The sequence below is a fragment of the Calidris pugnax genome, unplaced genomic scaffold, assembly GCF_001431845.1.
Source record: "Calidris pugnax isolate Ruff unplaced genomic scaffold, ASM143184v1 scaffold27, whole genome shotgun sequence".
In the NCBI taxonomy this organism is placed as follows: Eukaryota; Metazoa; Chordata; class Aves; order Charadriiformes; family Scolopacidae; genus Calidris; species Calidris pugnax.
Genome location: NW_015090893.1, coordinates 8,135,901 through 8,162,359, shown reverse-complemented (window position 1 = coordinate 8,162,359; position 26,459 = coordinate 8,135,901). Strand labels below are relative to the sequence as shown.

The 26,459-nt window shown below is 37.7% G+C and overlaps 1 protein-coding gene across 2 annotated transcripts in view; it reads right to left on the bottom strand.

The window, feature by feature from the left end:
* Nucleotides 1-345: 345 nt before the first annotated feature.
* Nucleotides 346-26,459, bottom strand: part of CPEB4 (cytoplasmic polyadenylation element binding protein 4) — a 45,564-nt gene continuing 19,450 nt past the window's right edge. The window contains exons 3-9 of one of the 2 annotated variants that reach the window (XM_014947975.1): nt 14,868-14,891; nt 12,680-12,853; nt 10,220-10,309; nt 9,467-9,585; nt 8,428-8,542; nt 8,049-8,230; nt 346-4,779 (exon numbers count right to left, since the gene is read on the bottom strand). In XM_014947975.1, the coding sequence (XP_014803461.1) occupies nt 4,552-4,779; nt 8,049-8,230; nt 8,428-8,542; nt 9,467-9,585; nt 10,220-10,309; nt 12,680-12,853; nt 14,868-14,891 (932 nt within the window). In that variant the 3' untranslated portion in view covers nt 346-4,551. The remainder of the gene's footprint in view (nt 4,780-8,048; nt 8,231-8,427; nt 8,543-9,466; nt 9,586-10,219; nt 10,310-12,679; nt 12,854-14,867; nt 14,892-26,459) is intronic. The other variant, XM_014947976.1, reaches the window with a different exon arrangement.

Genomic DNA, 26,459 nt, shown 5'->3' with positions numbered 1-26,459 from the left:
CTGAAGACAACATCTGGTCACAAGCAGTAAAAAGGGTTCTTACAGCCCGAATCACATTCCTCTAGGCATCGCCCCTTCCATTTTGGCAGCGTCACACACTGATTTTGCACCGCTCTAACGCAGTGTTCAGGGTACTCGCCATCTCTCAGGTGGTTACACCCTCCCCACAAAACCACGTTTCGAGTGGGACAGGGCTGAGAACTCAGCCTAAAGCACTCCACACCTCAGCCAGCCAGATGTCTGCCGTCCACCTCATCAAAATCACTTCCCCGAGCCCCACCGGCTTCGGCCACAAAGGACCACGTTTCTACAGGAAGCTTAAAATAAAAAGGTTAAGAAGAAACATTGAGTTAAAAGTTTTATTCATTCAACATCTCACATTACAAATATTTAAAAATTATATGCATACTGGTATAAATAGTCATTTGCAAACTATTTAATAACATTAATTTTCACTAGCACTTCAACAAATGAACTCTTTAAAAAAAGTAACCTGTGTTATATAACTTAGAGTAGAACATACAAAAATATGAACTTAAACGTGAAAATGACTTTAATAAAAAATGAATTACCCTTATTTAAAATGCTATAATAAATACTACAACCTCCCCATACACAGTAAAAACTATATGGAAATTCAGCCAAGTAGTACAATTAACTGACATACTTAAATAACTTTTCCTTCTGATAATATGAGCAATACATTGGGGGAAAAACATATTAGGGATTAGTAAAAACTAGACACCCACTTGCTAAAAGTTTCACTTCCAAAAAATATAACAAAAAAATCTGATGAAAATTATAAAAACTAATTATACTTTAAAATTTAAAAATATAAAAAATAAAACAGTTGAATACAATATTGTCCCAATTCTTACAATGCTATCACAGTAGCTTTAAAATAAGATAATAAAATAAAGCAAATGACCAAAACCTTTTATTCCATTTTTTTTTAAAAATAATCTCAAATTTACATTAGTAGAAAGATTGATTTCTGATTCTTTTCTTTAGAAACACCAGCAAGAAAGAGGATTTACTAGAACAGTAGAAAATGACATTTTTAAATGTCTGCAATTAAAAACAAAGAATTACACTGCAAAGATCTTCCAGAAGTCTGAAATAGGTATTGCACATAACTTGAAGTTAACTTGCCACAATTCATCACATTCAAGTTTTAAATCACCTTTTAACAGAAGGTTTTAACTCTTCAAAAACAAAAGGGGTGAATTATCAAGTCTTTCCAACAGCATCCTTATAAAACACTAAATTCATTCACTGCAAGTTTTAAATTTGCATTCTGCAGAGGTCTGTGTATGGAGAAGTAGATACTATACCAAAAAGCACGGGGCAGTGGGGTTCCTTTACATATAAAATAATCAGAAACACTTTATTTTACATTGCAAAAATAACCATGTAATTACTCTGTAACTACATTGTAAATACATGGCTGGTGCCATGCTAGTGTGATAAAACTACATGCTTATTAACCCCTTTGCAAATCCAAGTGATACCCTAAGACTGGTAACCTAATTACATGTTAATTATGTTTGGAGCTACATGGTAACCCCAACTACAAATCCCATGTAATCAGAAGGACATGTAATCACTATTTAAGTACAGAGTAATGTATATAATTGTTTATGCCCTGTAAATCGAAGTGTAACCAAATAATCTGTAAACACGCTTGTCACACAATCACAAGTGAATATTAGTAGAATAACAATTTCTTACATTAGTCATGCATACTAACATTACATGCCTGCCACTTAGCAGGCTCTCTTTTATTCTTTAAATATAATTTAAAAGAGCAGACACATTTCTGCATCAAACACCTAACATCAATTTTTTATTAATATTAAAAATGGCTAAACATTCACCAAAAACGTCTGCATCTGTGTATAATTTTTAAAAACTTAGTAAGAAGCGGTAGACAATTTTGATGTTTCTTTAAATTTCTACACTATATTTATGCATTTAAATTTCATGGGTCTAAAGACAGTGTCATTTGTCACTTTCATGCTTTTCTTCTTTAATTCTCAACTTTACATATACTATTTCTTAAATTATATGTACACCAAATACCTGGTGCTGGGCTAAGATGTTTAAGCAACATGCTTTCTTTTCTCTGCAGATTCTAAAATAGCATTGCCAGTGCACAACATCCATAATTCAAAATGTATGCAGAGCACTGAAATGTATAAAAAGCAGAATATAAGAAAATAAAATTTATTAAAATTATTTATATTAAAAAATGAAGTATATGAAGATCTCTCAGTAATAAAAGTACAAAAAGCTACTCTTTGCAATATGAAAAATTGAGGTATTGCATAAAGAGATATCCCGTCAGTGAAAAGTGTGCCTAAAAATGCTCACTGTTGGAAAAACAAGATATACAAAAGTAGTGCATAACAAATATACATTATGTGCATGACAAAATAAGTTAGCTACAAAAACACTGTACCGAAATTCAGCAGGTCATGTACAAAGGGAAAATTATTATTCAAAGCTAGTTCTCAAACAGTGTTATTTCTTGTAATGGTAACCCATCTCACCTGTTTACTGGGTAGGATCGGCACAATAGCACACCCCAAAGCCACCTACAAGCATTAAAAAAATTAAAGGAACATTCCAACTATAATTATGTACTTCAGAGAAAAAAAAGTCCCTGACAATCTACACAAGAGCACTCTGCATTTGCATTACTGTTGTCAATATTTTCAGGGATTTCATTAAAAGCAGCTCCCTTTCTATACTTGACTAGTAGACAGCAAATGTCTCCATTTTGACCTTTGGAACTTGGTAAGGTATAGTTCATTAAAGCCTGTATTGAAAATAAAAACTGCTTCTCATAAAGATAAATCTGGGCCGGGGGAAGGGGCCGAGAGGGGCGAGAAAGGCTTTTAAGGGAGCAGGTGTTTCCCAAGCAGTGCTGAGGCAAGTCTTTGGTTTGAGAGAATCCAGGATGGTACCCGCGCCCCTGGGGCGGTTCAGAAGATTGCCACTCAGTCGGTTTGTTTGCACACTGCTGAACGATCATTGGAGAAAGTTGGCCAGGGCATTAGTTCAAAAGTAACAAAAATAATTTTCAGAACTACTCCTTCATTCAACTATTTCAAACTAAACCCCTGCACCCACTCTTTATCATTCGATTAACATGTACTGTGTTAATGCTTCTCAAGGTAGAACTTCTTTATCATAAAGCAGGCATTAACTTAGCAATGTTGGCACTTCAAATACCTGTGTTTCTTTATTTCCCCATATTAAGTTCTGAAGTTGGGATTCTTTCTACAGGAAGAGTAAGAAAGGCATATGCACACTTGCACCATTTCACGCACAAATTCAGGAAATAGTGCAAAACGAGACTTGGAAACTACTCGGGTTCATGCCTTCTGTTACAACTAAGTTAGAGGGTATTTAAAACTAACTTTACACCCAAGATGGGAAACGAATAAGCAGCCAATTTTAGTTTGTGTGACACAATGGAATATCAAAACTTCAGGATATCTGTGATATCCTTGAGGTATCTTTAGGTTTTTCTACTTTTTCATGTCAAAATGGAGAGCAAAGGCTGGCCCCTGATGAATGTTAGTATATTAGGATATAGAGTTATATATAGCCATCAAAAATAAAATCTATATATTTATCCTTCAGGAGAGGAAATGCCAGTTAACTAGTTGTCATTACTCTAGCTTTGGTAGGATTTCTAGGGCTGTAACAAGACAATTGAGTTCTCTTAAAGAAAAAAAAAAGTGCACTCCCCCCTCAGTAGTAACTTTACTCAACTTTTACATTCAGGAATTCTTAAAATGTAATCATTTTGATGAAAATATAGTAAGCTCTGCCTATCTCATCAGTAATTTGGATGTGGGTGGTAGTCAGAGGCACGGTCCGAGCACATACCGAGCTAAAATTTCAGCCTCAAAACCCTTAAAAGATTGTAAAAAAAAAAAAAAAGATCATTATTCTAATGCTGCTTCAACTTTGCTCATGCATTTTTGTTGCTTTAAACATGCTCTTTCCTGTTGGTAGGTAAATGCTAACTTCATCTGTTGCTGGAAAAATCCGAAGTCGAAACAAAAAGAGAGGCAAAAACAGGCTTCCCTGGGGGAAAAGTGTCAGAACAGACTGATAGTGTTATTGTTACACGGTTATTTTAATAAAAGTATTCTTATGTTCTTTATTAACAATAATTTAATTAAAAAACCAAAATACTCTATTGTTTCAATTCTCTTTTCTTAATATTTTTCTCTCCTCTAAGAAAATGTTGCACGAAATTAAGTGTTCTCTCGGTAGTAAAGACAAGAGAATGTAACTCACTTGCAACATGTTATCAATACGAAAAGGAGTTCCCAATACAGTTTTCAATGACAAGATTCTACAAAATACCCATATTATAGGTCATTCTTTCATTATACTATTGTTAAATTACAGACTACTACAAAAGGACATGCTATCTTGAATAAGAGAAAGGGCCGGGTGGGGTAGGGACAATCAGGAGAACAGAAGAGTGCACTTAATTGGAGGCCTGCATATGAGCACTGCAGTGATCGTTTAGTTCCAGCGGAATGAAATATGTCTCGGGCGATCTCCTCCCTCCTTCACCAGGGGCTTGTGGAATTCCCTGCCAGCGCGCGAATGGATAGCAGCCCAGCAATATTCACAGTAATACTGCAGACAGGTAACATTAGCACAGAAAAATGGAGCAAATTTTCCACCGCAACGGGCCCCCTGACATTCATCACAAAGCTGATCATCCAAGACATATGGCTTAACTTCCACCTGCATTCAGAAAACGAGAAGAAAGTTTACAATTCTTAACAACAGTGTAGATAATGACAATTCCACGCTATTTACTGTATGTGTTCTAGCAGGGTTGTGATCACAGTTCTGTAGCAGGAAACATCGTATGCAAGGATTTTCCCCCTCATTACACGTGATCATCATCACTAAGCACCCAAAACTACAGGCACTTGAGAACAGACCTGCTCCTGGATCCTTAAAAAAACCCCAGCACCAGAGCTGACCATCAGTATCACACCGGCTCTCACTGATTTACAGACAGGACTAATCAAGCTATTGTTTAAGAACTGATACACAGATTCACACCAAAACCCTGGGGAATTCTGGGGGGCATTTTTAAGTATGGTGATGCACAATCAAGCTCCTGCGCTTTCAGGTAAGAATGTAAACTGTTTACACAACACTGTGACGGCAGATTAAATATGCACGTGGTCTGCAAATTTCAATGTCTGAATTTCCAACAGCACATTTATGTCTTCTTTCTCTGTGGCTTAGTCCTCTCAGCAAAAAGAAACCTACCTAATCTCATTGGGATCAAATGAGAAGCTTAAAATGGGGCTGATGGCCACCTACGCAGTTGGCATTAAGGGCCAGATAACAAGCAGTAATTTAGCAGGGCAGACAAGAAAGGAGAAGAAAAATTTCTTCACGTTCTTAACGGATAATGACTCACAGGAACTTACCAGCTGGTGCTCCAAGGATACAGCTACACTGCAACATCTGCAGGATCCAAGCTTTTCAGCGAGGCATTTGGACACCAAAACCAAACCCGCTCACAGCGCTCCCAAGCGCCTTCTCTATGACAGCAGGCAAAGCTTGCCTCTTGCAGTACCCAAGCCAGCTACAGCACAGCTCATTGAGACATGCCTAGTGTTTAAATCACAACTGCAGCACTGCCATCCCCTAAAGGCTCAGTTTCACCTCAAAACCAGTCCTCGCCTCCCCTCCCATTCCTTCGCTCCACAGAACTGTGAAAGGTCTACGTGACGTATCAGAAGCGCAACACAAAACTTCACACTAAAAATGCACAGGTACAAGTTCCTGTTCTAGAAGTGTTTGTGAGACTTCTCTGAAGCTCATTTAATTAGGCATTTGCACAAACATTTCCAAATATGCAGACTGTGACTAGTGTCTCTACTGTTTACCTGTTATCTCAGCACCTGGCTTAGGGATGCTCTTTTCTGTATCTCAAGTCTCAGAGGGATGCCAGCTCATTCTGATAAGGACATTTACAAGTTCCTGTGTTTTTAAACTTTTTAATTTTATTTTATCACAGTCCAGACAGGGCACTGCAGTAGTTTAATGCCATCTGTGCTTATAGTCCACATAAACTACTTGGAGATGGTAGAGCAGCTGATTTTTTGGCCTCAGTTTTTCTCCTCTTCCTCCACTACAGTTCTGCTTCCCTAACACCCCTCCATGCCAACTGAGAAGAATGAAATTGTAGAAGAGCAGAGGCAGACACCTCACACCCCATTCTCCCTTCAGCACCTAGTTTGCTATCTAATTTGAGGCTGGGTATTCATTGATGAGCATCATCCTCTATGAGTGCTAAGAGGAAACCTACAAATATGCTCTGCAGGACTTGCTAATGCTGCAATTCTGCTGCTCTATTATGTCTCCCCAGCCGTATTCAGAGGGCGAACTACAGCACAGGTAACTACCTCTGCCTGCTTTAGCCTGTTACTGCAGCACTGGGTTTTGTGCAAGTTTGCAACCCATAGATAACAGATCTTCAGCATATTTATTGAGTGTGTGCTGAAGTGCATGTGCCAAAGATGGGCCACAATTGTTACTCGTGCAAGGTGTATCGAGGTTTCCCAGGTACAGAGAAACAGCGTAAATTACAGCAGCTTCATCAGGCAGCAACATCATCAGCTCTGCAGTGGTGGGTGCTGCAGCCCACTGAGCGTTTAATTTGCGTTATCTCTTTGAAGAGCACACCTTTTAGCAGCATCTCCTTGCCTAATTTTACAGGAAATCCCTTCTTGTTACTAATTTTGTTTTTATTTTTACAGAAAAACTTTATTAGAAATCATTCTTAATAAAAGCAGTAATGCCACTGTTGCACTTTTGTATCTCATGCACCCAACCCTTCTTATAGGAATCCTCTGAGCACTTATCTTGCCACGTTTCTTCTTAACTACACACCAAATGGGGAAACAAGGGGGAGCGGCAGGAGAGAAGGAAGGGGAAATAGATTGCAAAATCTTTGCTAGAGTTCACAAGTACTTACTTAAATTTGTAGTTCCACCGGCTTCAATGGAACTATTCACCCAAGTGTCTGCTTATGCAAGCAGAAGTTGCACAAGGGCTGCCCAAATTATTTGTTCAAAGCCGTACGGAACTTATTTCAGAGCCAAGATTAGAACAAAGACATTCCAATTCACAGGCCCACAGTCAAATTGCTGTTACAATTTTTCTCCCCAAGCTTTAAAGCCAAAGCAATAGTGAAATGATAATCAGTTAAGCAGCCAAGTTTGGGATTTTTCCTCTTAGCAATTATAAAAGTAAGATCAATAATGACAGTCATGTAAGAAAAACCCAAAGCATGAATTTGATAAAAAGGTAGATGTAAGAATCCAAGTTTCTCAAAACTGTGATCCGAAGATCAGTGTAACATTTTCTATAGATGAGAGGGCAGAGGCAAGCAAACTGCAGATCCATTTGGCATATTACTTTAATTTACAATAATAAAGGAATAAAATAACCGGACACAGCCCTTACGTAGGGTGTGGAGGATGACTGTGAGGCTGTAAGGCACACTAATGAGTTTCCAATGCGTTACTATGAAGCTCTTTTGGAACACCCAGCACACAATGTGTAACAGCAGGGCCAGATTCTGCCCGCTCTCTCAAAAGATGCAGAACGGGAGTAAGAACCGCTCCATCCGTGGCAGATAACTCACTCCCTGACATTATACAAACACTACAAGTGCAAATACTTGCAGTGGGAGTATATGACGAGTGCAATATTCTTATAAAAGGGCAAGGCAACTGACATGCTTCCCATTATGCTAAGCAATTTGAGAAAGTCTGCTTCACAGTTGCCTCCCACGTTCCAGAAGCAACAGCTCTGTACCACTCCTTCATTTTTATTCTGTGTTGTATCTAAGCGGCACAATCTAGCCCTAAATATGCAATTAATCTGATATAACATTTACAGTCTTCACAATGACACACATTTACATGGAAAAGCATTTCTAGAGAAAGCACTGAACAAAAATAGAATACGCTTGAAGACCTTACCCGTTTATCTATCTCTCCATGCTGCAGCTGAACAAAGCGAGCACTGATAGCAGCTATGTAACTCTGTTGATTAGAAAATGCAACCCGCCCAGCTCCTTTTGGGTACTTCAGCTCAGGGTCTGTGTCAATTCCAGCATAGCACACCCCTCCGTACAGCCGGTCCATTATCATTGCAAGTTCCACTAAACCAGAAGGGAAAATGAAACAGTGGTGTAAACTTGGCAATTTTTTTCTAAAAGCATCAAATGTAACAGTCCATTTGAGTTCATGTCCCCCACTATAAGCAAGCTACACTTGCTGAAATAATTTGTTTCCCCCGTTGCTCCCCAAATTGGACTGCATATTCAACATGCCCAGTGCTGCGGAACACGCAGTGTACCTGCTCGTAAAGGCCGAGGAACACCACCAACAAAAATGGTTTTTCGTGGGTCAAGAGGCTGTGAACCATCCATAACAAAATCACTATCACTAAGGTTCCAAGGCCGGATCTGAACCTATGGACAAAAAGCCTTTTTTTTTTAACCATTCACAATTCAAAGTATCTCAGTAATATAAGTTAAAACAGTATCCTACAAAGAAAAAAAAAAAACACCTCCTAATGGCTGTACTTTCTAAACTCATTTTCTACTCGTTCAGCAATCATTTCTCAAAATGAAATGGTAATAAGCTCTGTTAAGACAGACTACTCGATCACACTAAATTTCACCACTTCCTTGTTACCCAAATTTCTGGGAAAAAACTCGCCCTCTACTTGAACATTTACTTAATCATGACTGAACTGCGCTGTCTGAACATCGGTCACACGTATCTACCCTACTCGTGTTCTTCCAGCCAAGTGTGAGCACTCGACCAGCCTTATCTCAATGCAACAGGCTCCAGTGCACAAAGTTGTGTTTTTATTTACTATGCAAAACTTGCTTCTTTGTATTTGCTTACAGCTGGCCAAATTAGAAATACAGGAATGTAGCAGGAGTCTCTCCAACTACTCACAGACTTGCATCAGCCCCAAAACCATTTGTACTAATAATTTACAGTTCAATGCCACCTTATGGTTTTTTTGGATTTAATTTGTCTCTGTCAAAACACGTTACATGCAACACTCAGACAATACGAATTCTACATTTTATTCAATAGTAAGCATAAAATACCTGTCTAGAAATGTATTTATTGCATCAGCAATGGTGAAATTTAGCAAACCTTTTTCTAACAAAAATATAAATTGTAACTAGACTAACAAACTTCATAATGTCTAGTTTAAAAATAATAGAATAAAAACAGGTTAGTCTTTTTGATAATTTCATTTGACACTTTAAACAAATTTAAACATTAGCACTCTGAAGACAGAAAAAAAGACATCTGAAGAGAACAATTTCTGGTTATCATTCAGCAATTGTGCAGGCCCTGACAATTCTACCTACCGGTTTGTCTTTGATAGTGGGGCTGGAAACACAAAGATAGAGCTTTCCATCTTCTTCAATACACGCATCAATCAGTGCCTGTACAGAGCTTTCATCTTGGAACAGCAAAAATGCGTATCCTACGAAAGGGAAACCAAACACATGACTTCTTTTGTCTATTTGGTTAGAGGATAACAATTTAACCCAGAGCTACGCTTGGCACCATGTCATCACGCTACCATGCAGTAAGGGACAAACTTTAAGATGCTCTCACACATTTCCAGCCCAGCCTCCTGCAAGTCCTTTGCAGAGATAGGAAGGAAAGCCGGGAGCTTTCTGATCAGCTCCCTCTCTCCCCATTTCCTTTGCAAAGGCCGAGTCAGCAGTAGGAACCAACAAGCGCCACAGCTGTAGAGGCAAACCTGCCAGGCTGGCTGTTAACCTAAGGCACAAACCCTTCCCAGATGCTGTGGAGGGCATTTAGTCCCTTTAAAGAGGACAAGCCTTGACTATTATTACAAAAATGAAGAATGGGGTGGGGAGAAAAAGGAAAATGGAATAAAGTAAAACCAGGAAGTTACGGAAGAATTCTTTTAGTGCAGAATAACTGCTAAGCCACATTCCACATTCCACCAATTTATGACAACCCGAATGATTCAACTTTTTTGGCCCCTGAACATTGGGTCGTTGTCATAAAAATCTTGTCTGAAATGAAGTCTTATTAAGAAAAATTATTCTTAAATGCTCATACGTTACTGATTATCAGATATTTACCTTTAGGAGGAAAATAAGATTTGCTCTCTGCCTTGTGAGGCCAGTCTACAATCAAAGGTCCAAAGCGACGAAAACTAGCAGTGATCTCATCTGTAAAGAGAGAAGGGATAAGGCACGATTTGAAATTAAAATAAATTGAATGGAAGACATTTAAAGAACACTGATTTCAGGTAGCTCCATCCTATAAATAAACATTGTTTGACCCTAAAGGTTCAGTAGCTCACAGCAATGCTCACCAGCTGATGGAGAATCTTTATGACAAGTCAGAACACACATTAGAAAACAAGACAGGTCAAAGATCAAGCTTTTCTTTCTACTGATGATTATAAATAAAAGCTCGCAACCCGCTACTTCACACAAATGGAGTCACTGCATCAATACAGCCATAATAATAATTCAGCTTCAACACTTCTCCCGCAAGAGTTTAGAGACAATTTGCTGACTCGCTAGTAAACAATCAGCTCTGCTAACAGGCCTTCTAATTGCAAAAAGACTGGAAAAAAATGAAGGGACTATCACAAGACCCAGCCGTGCCTGTTCATATCACATGCCAGTGCCACATGTGCAAACACTATCTGAGCTTGACCCCAAACTAACAGTAAACTTGGGACATAGTTATGTAATTTTATAGGAGAAATGGCAAGAACATATTACTTTCTCAAGAAGCAATTCTGGCATTTCAATTCTGCCTTTGACCTCAAATTACTGGTATAAATTTGCATATGCTAGCTGTCTAGTTGCAATTCTGTTCTTCCTGAAATTGAGTGATTATTTCCTTTTCTCTCTCCACAAACACTTGAAACATTGCTAGTTAAAGTTCTCTGAACAAGGATTTTCATTTAAAAATGGAAACAAAAAGAATAAACTTCACCTTGCTGCAGTGCCATCTAAACTTGCACACTGCTCAGATGTGTTCTGGTTAAGGTATTACAGGGCTTTCCATACTGGCATGCTGTTGGGGGTTCCTAATACACAATTTAGAGGATTGTCCCCATCCTCAAATTTGGTTAGAAATCTGAAAAGGTGTTACTGACAACAAACTTTTTCAGTTTGTTTACATTCTTCAGTGATATTCCTAATGAAATAGCAACTGAAATCTGTACTGACAGCTTCTCTGTGCACTACCAGGAACATACAGAGCAATGGTAGTGTGTCACAGTTACATGCTGATGAAGATACAAACCAAGGAGAACGGTAATTACTACATATCTATTCTTAAAATAGATCTCCATTCAGAACAGCACTTGACACAACTTTAATGTTAAAGCACATACATAAAATGCTTTCTAGAAACGGGATCAGAAAAACCTCAAAAATTCCACTGTGATGTAGATTTTAAATCATATGTTCCTTATTCTAATTCACACCTGTGCATTTAACAGGAAAAGTGCTGACAGAAGCAGGTTTAGAAAAGGTCCTACTCTTCAATAACTAGGGCCCATAGAGACCAAACTATTGAAGTGCTCATCTGCTTTTAAAACAACACAGGTGGCAACGTTAAAAAACAAACAAAATCCCAACACCACCACAGAAAAAGAGACTGAAGATCATTTTTCCTCTTGTAAACACCATGTCATATTTGACCTTTTAATAATAAAGTAGCTCTTATGTTTGACATGAAGGTCAGGTTATCACGTCACAGCAGCACACACTGCAGTGCATTACAATCACTCTCCCTGACACAAAAAATGGGTATTAAAAAGATTCTCCTTTAGAGTTGCTGTAGTCCTTTTAACCAATATCCCAGCACGCTCATACATATGAAATACAGAGCTCAGAACTCTAGTGAAATAAAGCTTCACAACACTTGTGCATATTTTTTCATTTGATTTTTTAATAGGGACAGCAGTGTTCTGTCACCTGGGTGTGTACGATGGACCCACCACAAACCCCTGGTTCCCCACTGTATGTAACTGCCTCCACACAGCTTCATCCCTGCCCGAGTGCTCACTGTGCACACCTCAGAAACTACAACAGGACATAATCATTGCTGAAAACAACCTCTGAGAACTACACATAAGCACCAAATAAAGAGCTACGACTTACTATGCCATACAAACTTTATAAAACTACTAGCAATGCTTTTCCTACTACTGGCTTCTGGTGCCTATAAAATGTTTGCAATATATTTACAAATTTCAACAGATGGTATTTCTTTGTTTATTTTTGCACCACTATCCCTTTTTTATCATTTTCATACTGTAAAAGTCAGTTAAATGTGTGGTAACTTACAGTTTTGTCCTACAATGGCAGAACAATGCTAAGGCCTAAACTAGTTGAATTATCTCACATTTGCCATGGACTGAAAGTGACGACATGCAAAGAGCAATTTACGTATCAAAGCTTTTCCCTAGAGTTCAGAAAAACAATCATTCCTTAGCTAACAGACAAAAGGTTTCACACCACGGTTCTGTCATTGAGCCAGAAGGAGCTTCTCTGGATCAGATCTTCTGGGCCTACCTTCATCAATATCTGGTGGCAACCCGCCAACAAAGACTTTGCGGGAGTAGCGTTCCACTCTCTCTCCGTTCTGGTGGGAGAAGCAGTGAGGTGATCCTAAACCACTGTGAAGAGTCTGATCCCCACGGCCATCATCCAAGAACCCGTCTTCCATTGGAAACAGTGAAGACTGACCTAAAGAGGGGGTTACAAAAAAAAAAAAGAAGGAAAAGAAACATACTAACAGAACAAAGCACACGCTGTTTAAATATTATTTTATAAAATGCACTAATTGCTACATTAACAGTAGAACTGTTTGCAATCTTCCCTTTTAATGAGCAGTTATGTCCTCCATTTCACATGACCCTTAGAGTTTTCAATATAATTCTGTAACTCAAATGCACTATTTCAGAGAAAATGTTGCTACTTTCTTCGTAACTGCACTACAACAAATGAAAATTTGAAACAAACCAATATTTCTAATGGACGCTCAAGTTTACCATTTTCCATTCTATTTCATGTTTCTAATTAGATTTCTTTCCAAAAGGTGTAAAAACAGAAGAGAGTATTAGCCAATTTTTTTTTCTGGGACTTTGCCAAGTGCATACATCACTAAAACCTGAGCTGTATGTATCATTTTCCAGTGAACAGCTTCTTACAATGAGCAGATACAAATTCACGGTGCAGATGGGAAAACAAGAATTCTACCAGCTAAATGTATTCCACATTTAAATTACCTGATATCAAAACGTATTATAAACCACCCACTATTAAATAACAAAAATATCCTGATAAAAACAGGAAGACCCACTGCAATTTACTGTAAATGAAGACTGAAAACTAGGCAATACTGTGTCATTCCTAGAAGCAAGTTTACTTAGATGTTACGAAAGGGTTTCATTAATGGACTCGCTTTAAGAGAAAATGCTGTAAGCATCCTTCCCTTCACAGCCCAGTGCTTGTCTGTGATAATCCTTTATCACAGATTTCCTTAATAATAGTTATTACTTTTAAATAAGATTCTTTGATTTATAAGTGCAACTGTATAATATCATAAAAAGAGCACACAAGCTGATCTCTTCCATAAATTCACCCTTTAGTTACAGTATTCAATATCTAGACAACAAACTGAATAGACTTCTACTCATTTAAGGATTATTTTAGGAATAAATAAATAAATATAGGGAAAGTAAGCAAATTATGCTACAAGTTTTAGGATACATTTCCTTTGCCTATGATGCGATATACTATGTCTGCTTTTTTAGAATTCACTACAATCTGCCACAGTAATGTATTGGTAAGGTTAATTTATCCTGTTCTTGCTTCCTTCCTTTGAAATAAATTTATTTTAAAAAAGAAAACATCTTGAAAATGGAAAATTTGATCAGTTCCAGTATCCAGACATTTTCCATGCAAAAATCAAGCAGCTAACAAGTTAAAAGAAAAAAAATACAATAAAATCTAGAGTCCATAGAATTTATACAAATAAAAAATGGAAGGCTCGGTCAGCTTGCTTTATTTGAAATTTCAAGAATATTTGTACACCGGTAATTAAAATAAAAATCAACTATAATCAGGCCTATTTCTGTAGCTAGTCAAAACTGGCTCCTCCTATAATAAAAATATTGTAATATAGACTTAAATGTTATTTTGTTTTCTCCTACTGAACTGATGTACATCTTTTGTTTGATCTCTTAAGACCCCAATCCTGCAGGTATTGTTGGAAGGGAGCAATTCTCCCTGCCTAAACAACCTTTTCAGGTTGAGCAGCATTACCACCGCCGACAGATAATTCAACATTCATGCTTGCAGGATCTGGTTCTTTACCCTCACAGGCCAGGACATATATTCTCTATTGTCTACGCTGCGTCAAGAAAACCATCAGCACCCAAAACAACCAAAATAAACTTCTCCAGCGTATTGGCATTCATAACATACACACAAACACAGCAACATGGCTCTAGCATAACAAATCATATAGATGATGTCCACTGTAAGGATCGTGATCATTTCAGCCCCAATAGTACTACTGTGGAGTACTACCTAATTCAGTTTAAATGTTTATTTATGGCATGCAGACTATGTAAACGCATGTGAAACTGAAGCTTTATAATCTTAAATTTTGGAGTTTGCCCTCTAGTAACAACTTAATGTTTTTTCTCCCATGAGACATTGTCAACATTAGAAAATTAAATAGGAATATTGTTACCTCGCCTTCTCCCATATGTCCTTGCTGCATGTTAAATGAGAAAGAAAACAGCCTTTCAAACATTGTTATAAGGACCAAAAGACCTTGTTTTAGCGCCTTTTTACTAACTCAGTGATTCTCAAGCCTTTTCATACTCCGAGTCATTTTAAATGGTGTTCACAAGCTGACCTCCCCCACCACCCACAAGACCAGGCCTTCCTTGCACCATCTCCATTACTTAATTGACAAAACATGTTGATATGAGGATGACGAAGTTTATATGTGTACTCAAAGAGATTCTGAAAACAATTTTAGTTCTTAATTTGCACATTTATTTTTGAATCTATCCCTTAATCATTTTTGAATCTATCGAAAACAATTTTAGTTCTTAATTTGCACATTCATTTTTGAATCTATTCCTTAATCCTCTGTTGGGTGTATGCCTGTAAGTATATGGGTCTTTTCTCATATACCAAGTCTCCTGACACATTCTGCAACACACCATGTCCTCCACCGTGCCCAGCTCAAGCATAGTCTAACTCTGATCTTCATCTGAACTGTAGGAAAAGACCTAATGCAAGGAAAGTGGAGGACTATTGTGTTAATTTGTTTCCAAATAAGGTTGCTATTAAAGCTTTGCACAACCCACAAAATCCTTGGTTAAGTTATTACTGGCAAATAACCAGCTGAAAATTTTAAAGTCAAGGAGAAAACCTCTGTGCCACTAAAACTTCCTTTCAGACCTCCTGCAGCCTGTGTACAACAGGATAGATTCTCTCTTATCAACTTAGTACACTTTGCTGCAATTATTCGACAGCTACCCACTGCTTCCTACTTTTCATTTTCCAAAACAAATCAATTGTACCACTAAAAAACAGAACCTTCTTCTGCCCTGGCTTCCAGGACCCATTGTCAGAATACGGCCAAACTTTGTAATCAAACTTGCACATTCTTTCTCTTTTAATCTCATTAAAGTCTGTGTCTGAAAGCAGGCCAACTGTTTTCAAAACTTTGTTTCTCCTGGCAAGTACTATGAGAATCTCTGAGCACATCATGTATTTTATTTTGCTTCCTCATTTAAAACTGAGGCTGACAATTAGTTTAAGCATTTAAATATTTGTAAACCACAACAGAAGTCATTTCCTCTTTCAAAATAAAAATCATATCAATCCAATTTCCTTCATGATTATTTAACATCTGTAAGATCCTTTTACTTCTCTGATCTTTTGTTGATAGAGATACTCACTATGAACACCAAGAATACAAAATACCAAAGCCCTAGTCTTCAGACTGAAGCAGAACTCGAATGTTCACACAGGTACTGGCTTTATGGGAGAATCTTAAAGGCTGAGGGCCTTTACAAGTATCATTTTTCCATGGTAATTTTGAATTTATAAATCCAAAATGCTCATATAGTCCTCAAAGTAGGAAGTTTTAAGGAACTCATCTTTCACGAAAAGCAATCGGCAATCTTACTGCATTTCTAACAAAGCTGAGAAGCCTTTGCACGTTTTAGAAAACATCAAGCACTTTCAAAAACAGCTCCCTCTATAAAGCCATAAAAATCTTGCTTGTGGTTTCTAAATTACTAACAAAACCGCACAAACTCCTCACTCAGTACACCCATTCTTGGCAACAAAGCGTGCAGCAGAGATACGATTCCCACTGCGGATCTGTGACCACAATTTAGGTCAGCAGGCTCCTCGCTGCTTTGCCACCTGTGTCTCTCAAGGTAAGAGGATTTTTCTCCTTTGCCATACGGAAAACAACAACAACAACAACAAAAAGCCCAGCCACCAGGTAAGAAGTATTTCCAGTGCCAAATACTACTGAAGAGATTTTGAGAACCAAATACTAAGATTTAATTTTTTTCTTCTTAATTTGCTTATTTTCTGCATCTGCTTCACCTAACCCACAAAATACCAACATTTGACATTTCAAAACATTTCTAAGGAGCCACAGTTTATAAACCACCCCAGAGCAGCCCAGACACAAACTTTCTCTGCTCAGTGAATTCAGAGCTCATCACATGCGATTAATTTCACACAATGTAATACACAAGACTGAAACTAAAGAATGCTCTCTTGGCAGGCCAGGAAGACAGTTAACAGTGATTTACCAATTCTGTCTCTGGCTTTCATAATTTTAAATTAAGAGAAATCTTGGCTATGGGAGTCCCCAAGCTAAGCTGCAACATAAACAAAGCCTTAAGATAACTGTTACCAACCAGAGAAGAAGATTTAATCCTGAAGATGAGGATGCTTGCCTATCCCCTGCTGAGAAATGAGATAACTACAACATTGGTTTGGATTCCTCAAATCTATTTTTCCTTTTCCCAATTCTTCAACGTTTCAGATAATTGCACAAATGGCCTAGTCTCACAAGATATTTCTGCAAGAATTGTTACAAAACCTAAAAAATGCAAATTATTTATGCAACCGGTTCAATTGCTTATTAATAACCTATGCAGAGATATTTTTCCAACAAAATCAGTCTGAAATTTAAAATGCTATTAGCAGTCACTTCAATTATTTTGTCACCTCAGCTCTCCCTGCAACACTCCTTTCAATGTAAGAAATAAAGACATATAGAAAGCCAATGGTCTTTTGCAAAAATCTGCTGCTTTTATTGTATTTCATTTTAAGGAACTTACTAAACAAGCAACCCACTCAAATTTTTCTGTCTTTCTTCTCTTCAATTGAGACACTTAATGGGCTCCTGGCCATCTCCCCATCTCTTTTCTTTTTTTTTTTTTAAATCACGTCTTTTGTGTCTAACATACCTCCAATCAAATGTACTGAGCTTTCTTCTCATCACCAAAAAGACTGTCAATACGTTGTGTAGAATCACATGTGCAATTCTGTCTAAAGTACACAGCTCCCAATGACACAGGTACTCTGCTGAGGAAGCATGAAAAACACATGCAGGAGACCTAAATCACTTACTACAAGGTTGTCCTGCAAAAAGCATGCCCGGGCTGAGCACCTGGTGCTCTTTAACAGTTCTTGCTGCCTTCCAGTCTGCAGGATAGTAGCAATTTCAGGTGTGTTTTGTGCCATTAACTGTGGAAAATTTACATAAAAAGGTCAGCTCAAGAGCAGACTGTTTAAAGCAAAGGGAGCAGCAAGCAAGAGGATCCGTATCTCCTGTGAATCTCATCCCAACTTTCTAAGGCCACGTTACAACTAGGAGAATTATACACACATCCATGGTTAATATTAAAATAAACATCATAAACCCCTGGAATGGACAGAGCAACTGAATGCTCAAAGTTAAATTGTGGTTGTACCTTCATTCTCACTACCTTGCTGTATTTGTTTTAAGACATTTGACGTCCACCGGTCCAGTTCTGTACTGAATTTATAACTTAGTCCCAGAGCTCCTCAAGGCAAGGATCCTGCTCTTTACCTTGGCACAGAGGCCAACAGAGTAACACACTGTAATCTTTTACTTAGTGATACGCTCTTATTTCTTTCCTCTCAAACATCAAACTTGACCGGTTTCATTAGTGAGTTCTGAGGAATTTCAGGTTTCTATGCACGTTAATCACTGAAGTTACCAGAGAAATTTTTTTGAAATTTAAAAGGGACAAATATTTGTGTTGACTCTTTAGGTAACCCGATTGTGAGAACAAGTAAGACCCAATCACACCCTCCCACCAAGCACTAGTTCTACCGCTGTGACAGCTTCCCACCACCCCGCTCCGGCAAAGCCAGGAAACTTATGTCCGTTTGCACAGACTCTTTCACATTTTACACTGATCATACAGAATCTAGGAAAAATATTCAAGCTGAACAAGATTTTATTGAAGTGATCCCAATTTCTTAAGTTTCATGAATGAAGTAATGATTTCAACTGTTGATTTTTAGGGACAAAAAGTGACAAGAACCTGGGATACAAGTGAGGGAACCAGTACAGGGGAAAAGGGCTACAACTCTTGCAGATGACAGCAGCACATAGTAGAAGGGAAAACAAAGCCTCTATACCATCATCAGCTATTAAAGTATTATATAAATGGATAATAATGTAAAACTTCAGATATTTTTTTAAAAGGGGGATAATAAGTTTTTCTCTAAGACTACCTTGAAACCTCTCCATATTACTTAAAAAAAAAATTAACTGCAGATGGCCATAGGTGTCCAGTTTCTTATGTTAAAAAGCAAGTAAGATCAATACACAAACACAGACTTTCAAACTTTCACTGAAAATGTTTACACTCTGCTAGTCACTTTCTTCCCCTAAAGAGAAGACAGGGAGATAATTTGGCCCTGGTCCGTCTTCTGTTTCACTTGGGACTTAACTTTCAGAGAAAATCAGTTTCACGGGATTATTTCTAGATGTGGGCTAGACATCCTTAAATCTATTATAGAAAATATATATGCTTTCTTGAGTTCTACCTTTAAATTATAGAAAAATAATTGAAGTACAATCTGGTTTTACTATTCCAACAAAGCCTTATTTCTAAATTATTCCACACTAAACTGTAATTTGTAATTGTAGCAAAATTAACAATGCTGTGCATGAAGCCATTAAAATACGAACTATAGTATTTTATTACCTTTTCTCCTGTACTACTCCCTGAGGGCAGGTAGGGTTGATTATAACTCAAGAGTTAGATTTTATCATCACTTCATGTTTCACAACGCATTTCGTGTGTAACGCATGGACCACGTGTTTCTACCACAGGCACATTTCACAAGAAGTTCTGTAAGGTCATCTCAAACCCTATTTCACTAGCAAAGAATCTAATCGTATCCTTAACCAAACCAAAAGCAGAAAAATGAAAATTATAAAGAACATCTATATTTAACCTACCTTTGGTTAAATTATCTCTGTATATGAAGCAGCAATTCAGAGACTAAGGCAGCTATTTTCAGAGAGGTATATGTTTTCTCAAATTACAATACAAAATTGTATCTGCCTATACTTCTTCCTATTTAAAAGAGCCTTACAGCTTAAGTCTTAGATGATATTTTCAGTAGGAAAGCAGACAGTGTCAGAAAGTGTTTCATGGCAGGCAAAAAAGTACTGATTTTTATGCATTCATTTGGTTTAGTTCTAAAACATTAAGGACAAAATGATTAGGCCACAGTTCCAGGATTATTAACTAGGGCCAGCATGTGTGCAAAAATTTTGCCCAGTTCAAGCACATAATCTCATTTCTGTCAAATTATCCCCAGCACATGGTACGTTGACTGTGGAACAGACTGCCAATGCATGGTAAAAAGTGACACAGACACATGATCCAGGACAAATTCTATCAATAAATCAAAAAATTTAACAAATCTACACTGACAGTGAGCTTATTCCATGCTAGAACTTACATCTTGCAGTCATAGCCATCTTCGTGATGTTGTCAAATGAGATCCCTGTTTTAAAAATTGTCAAAACCAAGTAACTAAAAAGAGATACTACAGATTCCCTATTATTTGGATTTCAAACACTACTGAACTTAAAAGAATGAAAAACATTCAAACAGTATTTTCTTAATCTAAGACAATCCTATAAAAATTAAACATCTCTCTATATACATCTGGAGAATGTACATTTCTCACACTTTTAGCACTGTCAAAGTCAGCATGAAACCAGGAAAGTAGACTACATTTGGCCGCACAATAAAATCAAGGATTAACACCTTTGAAAGTACTGATTCTGCAAAATTAAGCAGCAGAGATGCCAAAACCTGCATTTTTTTTCCTCTTAATTTATTTTTAAAGAAACACTATTTAAACATTAAACAATAAGTGAAAAAGCATATGATGAGAAATACAGCTCTAGTTCATGTCCAAAATGTCCAAACAAATGCTGAAAAACAAGAGTATTACTGTAGATGCGAGTATTATGCTTTATTTCAAGTAAAGCCAGATGCCTGAAGACAAGTATTTACCCATTCTTTCTGTTGAGAACACTAACAAAATTAAGTTTCTGGTATTCCATAGCATTCGACCACAGGTCTGACTAGAATCTTTCATTTTAAATTCCAGGTCAGTGTCACAAAACACAACCGACACACAAAAAGCAAATGGGTTTCTTTTCTTCTAAAACCCTAAGGAGAATCTTCCTACAAAAGCCTTTTAGTGCTGGCTCTTCTGATGCTGACACTTTTTTACCCGTGATTATGTCGAATTAATTGGGTTCACATGGTAAAAGGGTAGAACCTGACTGTATAGCATGAAGCATGTTATCAGTCTAGTAACATCTAATAGTTTGATTGTTGACAACTTTACACATCAAATAATTAGGGGGCAGAGGAGGAGAGAAAGTGAGAAACAGGGAAAATGAAAACTACTGTTTCCAAGCCTTGCGCAACAAGCTTCAAGTTTTTAGGGCTTTAATCTGCCTAAAGCAAAACTGCCTCACCGAAGTGACCATATAGTTATATTCAGAAAAGAATAATGTTTGGGGAAATAAAAAATAACTAACAGCTCTCATTCCCATGCACTGAGCTGTCGTGGCACCCAGAGACACTGCCCGGGGCAGAGAGGCACACGTGCTTCCAGCTCGGCCAGTCCAGCCCAGCATCTGTTCAAATCCACCTTTGCAAGAAGTTCAAGCTAACTCCCAGATTGGGCAACCAGGACAAAAAGTCCTAGACAGGCTTCCAGCATGCTAGTCAAGCTTAAGCCTGAAGGGGAAATTGAGAGAAAATAAAAAAAAAAAAGTTAACTGTGAAAACACTGCAGTTCAGCTTGTGTGAGAGCTTTAAAACCACCACTGCTGCTGCTCTCAGGTACTCTGCCAGGCTAACACAGACTGAACCTCAAGATATCATCTTTCATACATTTCAACAACCACTTAACCACTCGCGAAAGGTGACAAACCAAATCCAGTCTCACTCCACTCAAAAATACAGAAGCTTCAAAGCTAACTTTGAAGTTTTCTTCACTATCAAACAGAACAACACAGAGAAATCTCCTAAACAAACCTGCTTTAAACCCTAACCATGGCTACAGCTTTGTCTACAAGGTATCAGTATTTTTTCCATAATTCCAATTATGTTACACTGCGTTACTGCAAATCAATTTAAGTGGAACCCTTAAATATTATACATATCTGAATATAACTCTTCCCTCTCCTCCAGGAACCCCCATGGGGTCAAATATAAGATACCAAAAGCAGAAAAAGCAAATCATGAAGCACAATCCTCTGCTGGAGACTGGATGTTAGCTGGAATTATATGTGCATTTCAGAAAAGCAAGCACCCTACTGCTGGTGGCACTGAGCTTTATTTTATATTAATGTATGACTTCTGGAGTATAGACAAGTAGTTATAAAAATATCCAATCTTTTCCCTCAATAAATCTTCCAATTTATGATATGGAATAATTGGCAGCATTTATCTTTTGAACACTCCAACTACTACTATATTCACTTTAAAAACAGAAAATAAAAGGCAGAGTTTGCAACTGAGAGAAATTATTATTATTTAAAGCTAATTAGTATTAGCTTTGCCAGCAAAGAGCAAATCAGGTTCTCAGTCACAAAACTACTTCAAATGTGCTAACTTCAGTCAATTGCAAACTACACACTAATGATGGATTTTCTGACATGGGGAAAGGAAAGAACAAGATGTCATATATCAAAAATCACTTTTTTTTCTTAAGTGACAAGAACATTTTATTGAACTTATTACAGAATTTATTGAACAATTTATGAAAACATAAGGAAAAGGTGCAAAAACTTCACAAACCTCCCATTTCCAGTCATGGTTCACATTCAGTGTCTTCCTGGATTCTTTATACGCAACATTCTGCCCCAAGTGATGCTGGTATCTGCCTGTACCGTCAGCCTAACAATTAATGTAAACGAACAGGCTGAATTCTACCCATGCTTTAATGAATAACCTGAGATGCAATTCCTGCGTGTGACCTGCAAGAGCTAGATTGACATTGGCATATACTTACATGCTGCGAGATCTAAAACCAGAGTTCCCCAAGTACAATAATAGGTTCAAAGAAACTTATTTTTGTCTGTGGAAAGCACGGTCACAAGACAGCCTGGAATGCAATTTAAGCCTTTGTTCCTTTTTTAAGCATCCTCTTACTTCACTCCCAAACAATAAGGAAACAGAACACAAGCAAGTAAAGACCAAGCATGCTCAAGTCTCTGCCGCATTTCCCCATTTTTCATTTTTACAGTAACAAGCATAGGTAAGACTAATTTTTCCAGTAATACACATGAAATAACTGGAGACTTCCCCACACCCAATCCAAATGGGAAAAGAAACAAAAAACTGTATTTTAAAAGAAACAGCACTTCATTTGCTGCACCTAGATCCTAAATGGTATACAGGTCCAGACACCAACACTATTCATTATAAAAATTTAAAATGACATATGAGCAACTCAGACATTCTTTAAGATGCCTTCAGAAAGCTATAAAATTCTCCTTCACCATTGTGCACTAATACTAATGACAATATGAAGATCTGTATGTAACATTATTATAAATTACTGGAAATTTATTAATGTATTATATATTGGTTTATATATTTGATCTATCACAATTATCACTCCATACACAAAATTTATCCTTTTATCATACCTATCCAATCTAACTGCAGAGCTGGGAAATCTTGTTAATAGGATTTCTAAGCAAAACTGAAAGAAAGTTACTCCCTGTACCTCTAAAGACACTTGACAACTGCGTACCTAGAGATGGCACATGACTGCTCCACTCATCAACTATCCACATTATAGTCCACCTAATAACATTACAGTGAAAAAAAAAAAACATCCCAAAAGAAACCCCCAAAAACTAGCACAACAGCTAACTGATCTGCATTCCAACAGACAATACATTAAGCCAAGTACAGATAGATCCACTGTAAGATGTATTTTCAGATTCACCTCATCAATAGTTCTTATCATTCTGCCTAATACTAAATTAAAATAATTAGATAGCGAAAACACAAATTGTACACGCACCACAACTCTTTTTGAAACACCTTAAGTAATTGATGTAAAAATCATATTTCAGGCTACTGCACAGTCACTTTTGGGTATATGCAAAGACTCTCCACTATTAAAAACTGTTTCTGTATGACTTTCCTAGGAGCTGTTCCGGTTTACACTTACACCTCATCTGTCACCTCCTTATCTTTTCTCAAAACTCATCCCCATTCCTCAATTCTGTGATTCTCATTATACCTCCCAACTCTTCTTTATCTCCAGCCTTAAGAAAAGCACTTCAGGCTTTTCTTTCTGCTCCTTTCATGCCATTTCTAGCCTGATAAACATGATGGTAGAGAGTATGCAAAATGTGGCCAACAAAAGACTCAAAGAGCTAACAATTCAACATCAAGGAAAAAACTGAACAAAGTGAGGAAAAAGCCCAAAGACAGGTAGTTTCATCAGTTTGGGAGGGGAGGCGGGTGAGCTCTCCCTCTTCTAAAACAAGGAACAGGCACTACTCATGGAGTACAGCTCCAAATTAAAGGCTGCTTTGAAGATGATCCAAAATGGTCAGAGATTATCAAAGCAAGAATTCAGAAAAGAAAAAAGAAACCACTTGGTGGACAGTGACATTGACCAAGGCAGGAGATTAAACACACTTCTAAAGGGAGGGATAGAATTAATTTAACAAAGACAAAAAATATAAAAATGAAAACAAGAAAACCTTAGAAAGGTTAGCAAGGCTGCTGTCATGGAATTCAGCACAATTTTGTCAGCTGTAACACTTTTCCAGATCAAATCACCGATTTACACATGAAAAGTTTCAGCAGCAGTGTTTTGTTGTGGTTTAAAATTCTCTAACTGCCACATCATTTCCAGCACACACATTCCTAGGAAGTCTCTTGTCTAAGGACTACGAAAGGCATTTAATTTTCCATACAGACTCTGGAGACGGGATGGGATGGCAAGGGGCCTATGTGAAATGTTTCAAGACTGGACAAAAAAATCCGTAAGTCTCATACTCCCATGAAGTTAACAGGAATCCTAACACTGATTTCAAAGCTGGACAAGGATCAGAAAACCCTAGGATATTTGTACTGCTCTGTGGCAGCAGGGCAAGGAATTTCCTGGCCTCAAAGAGTGGTTACATTAATACCCTATAGTTTATTGCTCAATGGCTTAATTTTAGCCAGAAAGCATAAATCAAGGTGTTGCTCTTCCTCAGCTGAACTAATACCCTACCTCTAAATCCTGCAGTAGTGAAGTATAAACTATAGTTGTTTGACACTTGCATTATAAAGACTGTATTTCTGTAAAAATGCAGGTATTATCACAAAGTTTAAACCTACCCAGTAATTTCTTGTGTAAAAGTAGTATTAGCATAGGTAACCAGCAGTATCTGTTTCCTTACCTTATTTTCTTCCAGTATTTAGCATTATATATTTTTAACATAAGTCAAACTCAAGTTCTGAATGCAGATCCAAGGGCAAATAAATGTTAACATTTTGAAAAATTCCCCAAACTCTGAGCAGCACCATAACCTACAAATTACTTCCCACACAATTAAAATTAAGAATATCAATAAAACCAAAGCAATTAATTTAATGTCAACAGTAATTCAACTCTTCCAACTTATGTTTTTCATCACTGAAAACAAATACTAAACTGCTACATTTCAGTACATAATTTGGGTTGTCCTATTATTTCCCAAATCATTCCAGATGACTGCAAAAGTGTTTATGATATCATCCTAAATGCTGCATGTCCTGGGATTTTTGCAGTTTTCAGTGTAGTAAGAGTATTTGTGCAAAGAGTAAAACAAACAGCAGTAACTCAACTACTGCTTTATTTTTTAAATCATATGCATCACTGTACGTGGATACAAACGGTTTAAATTATTTATTAGGTAATGCACAACGTTTTCTGAGATTGCGTAAATAGGTCTTGGCTTTTCATGGTTGATAATAGAAAATTAAGGTGCCAAAGCCAAGGAATAATCAGGAAAAAAAATCTCAGAGGTCTTAACCTAAATGACACTCTACTTTTGCCTCAGGGCAATCTGTGTTCCAGTCCAAATAACGTCTTCCAAAGAACGGGCAAATTGTCATTTCATTTACAACCACCTAAATGCTGCCAATTCCAGACTGCTATAAATCAAAAACCTTTTTTTAAACCGACCCCATTTTCTTATGGCATACAGTGCCACAAAACCAGGCAATCGTGGCAGGGGGGCTGGAACTAGGTGATCTTTGAAGTCCCTTCCAACCTGAGCCATTCTATGCTCCCATGAACTTCGCAATCAGCCCGATTTCAAGGCTTTAACCGTCCAAAATATGCCAGACCGACCCACGTTCTTCCTCCTGCCACAGAATCACTCCACAGCCGGCGCACTCCCGCTGCTGACGGGCCCGTGGGGTTTGCAGGTGAGGAATCACAACCCTGAATTAGGGCTGGGGGAATAAAAAGCGAGAGGGCCTGCCTGTGGCTTTAAGAATACAGCCATATCTAACGTCTCCGCTGTTGCTGAACACCGGTATTACACAAACTGAGGAGGGCACGCAGGCTCCTCCGTGCCTCCAGGAAGCACAACACAAACGGTGACCTTTAAATCGGTGTTTAAAGAAGAGCAGGCTCCAAAGGAAGTTACCGGAACCTGCCACTGACGCTAACACCCGGCAACATTCCCTTCTCCCCCTCAGAACCGCACTAGGAGCCCTGC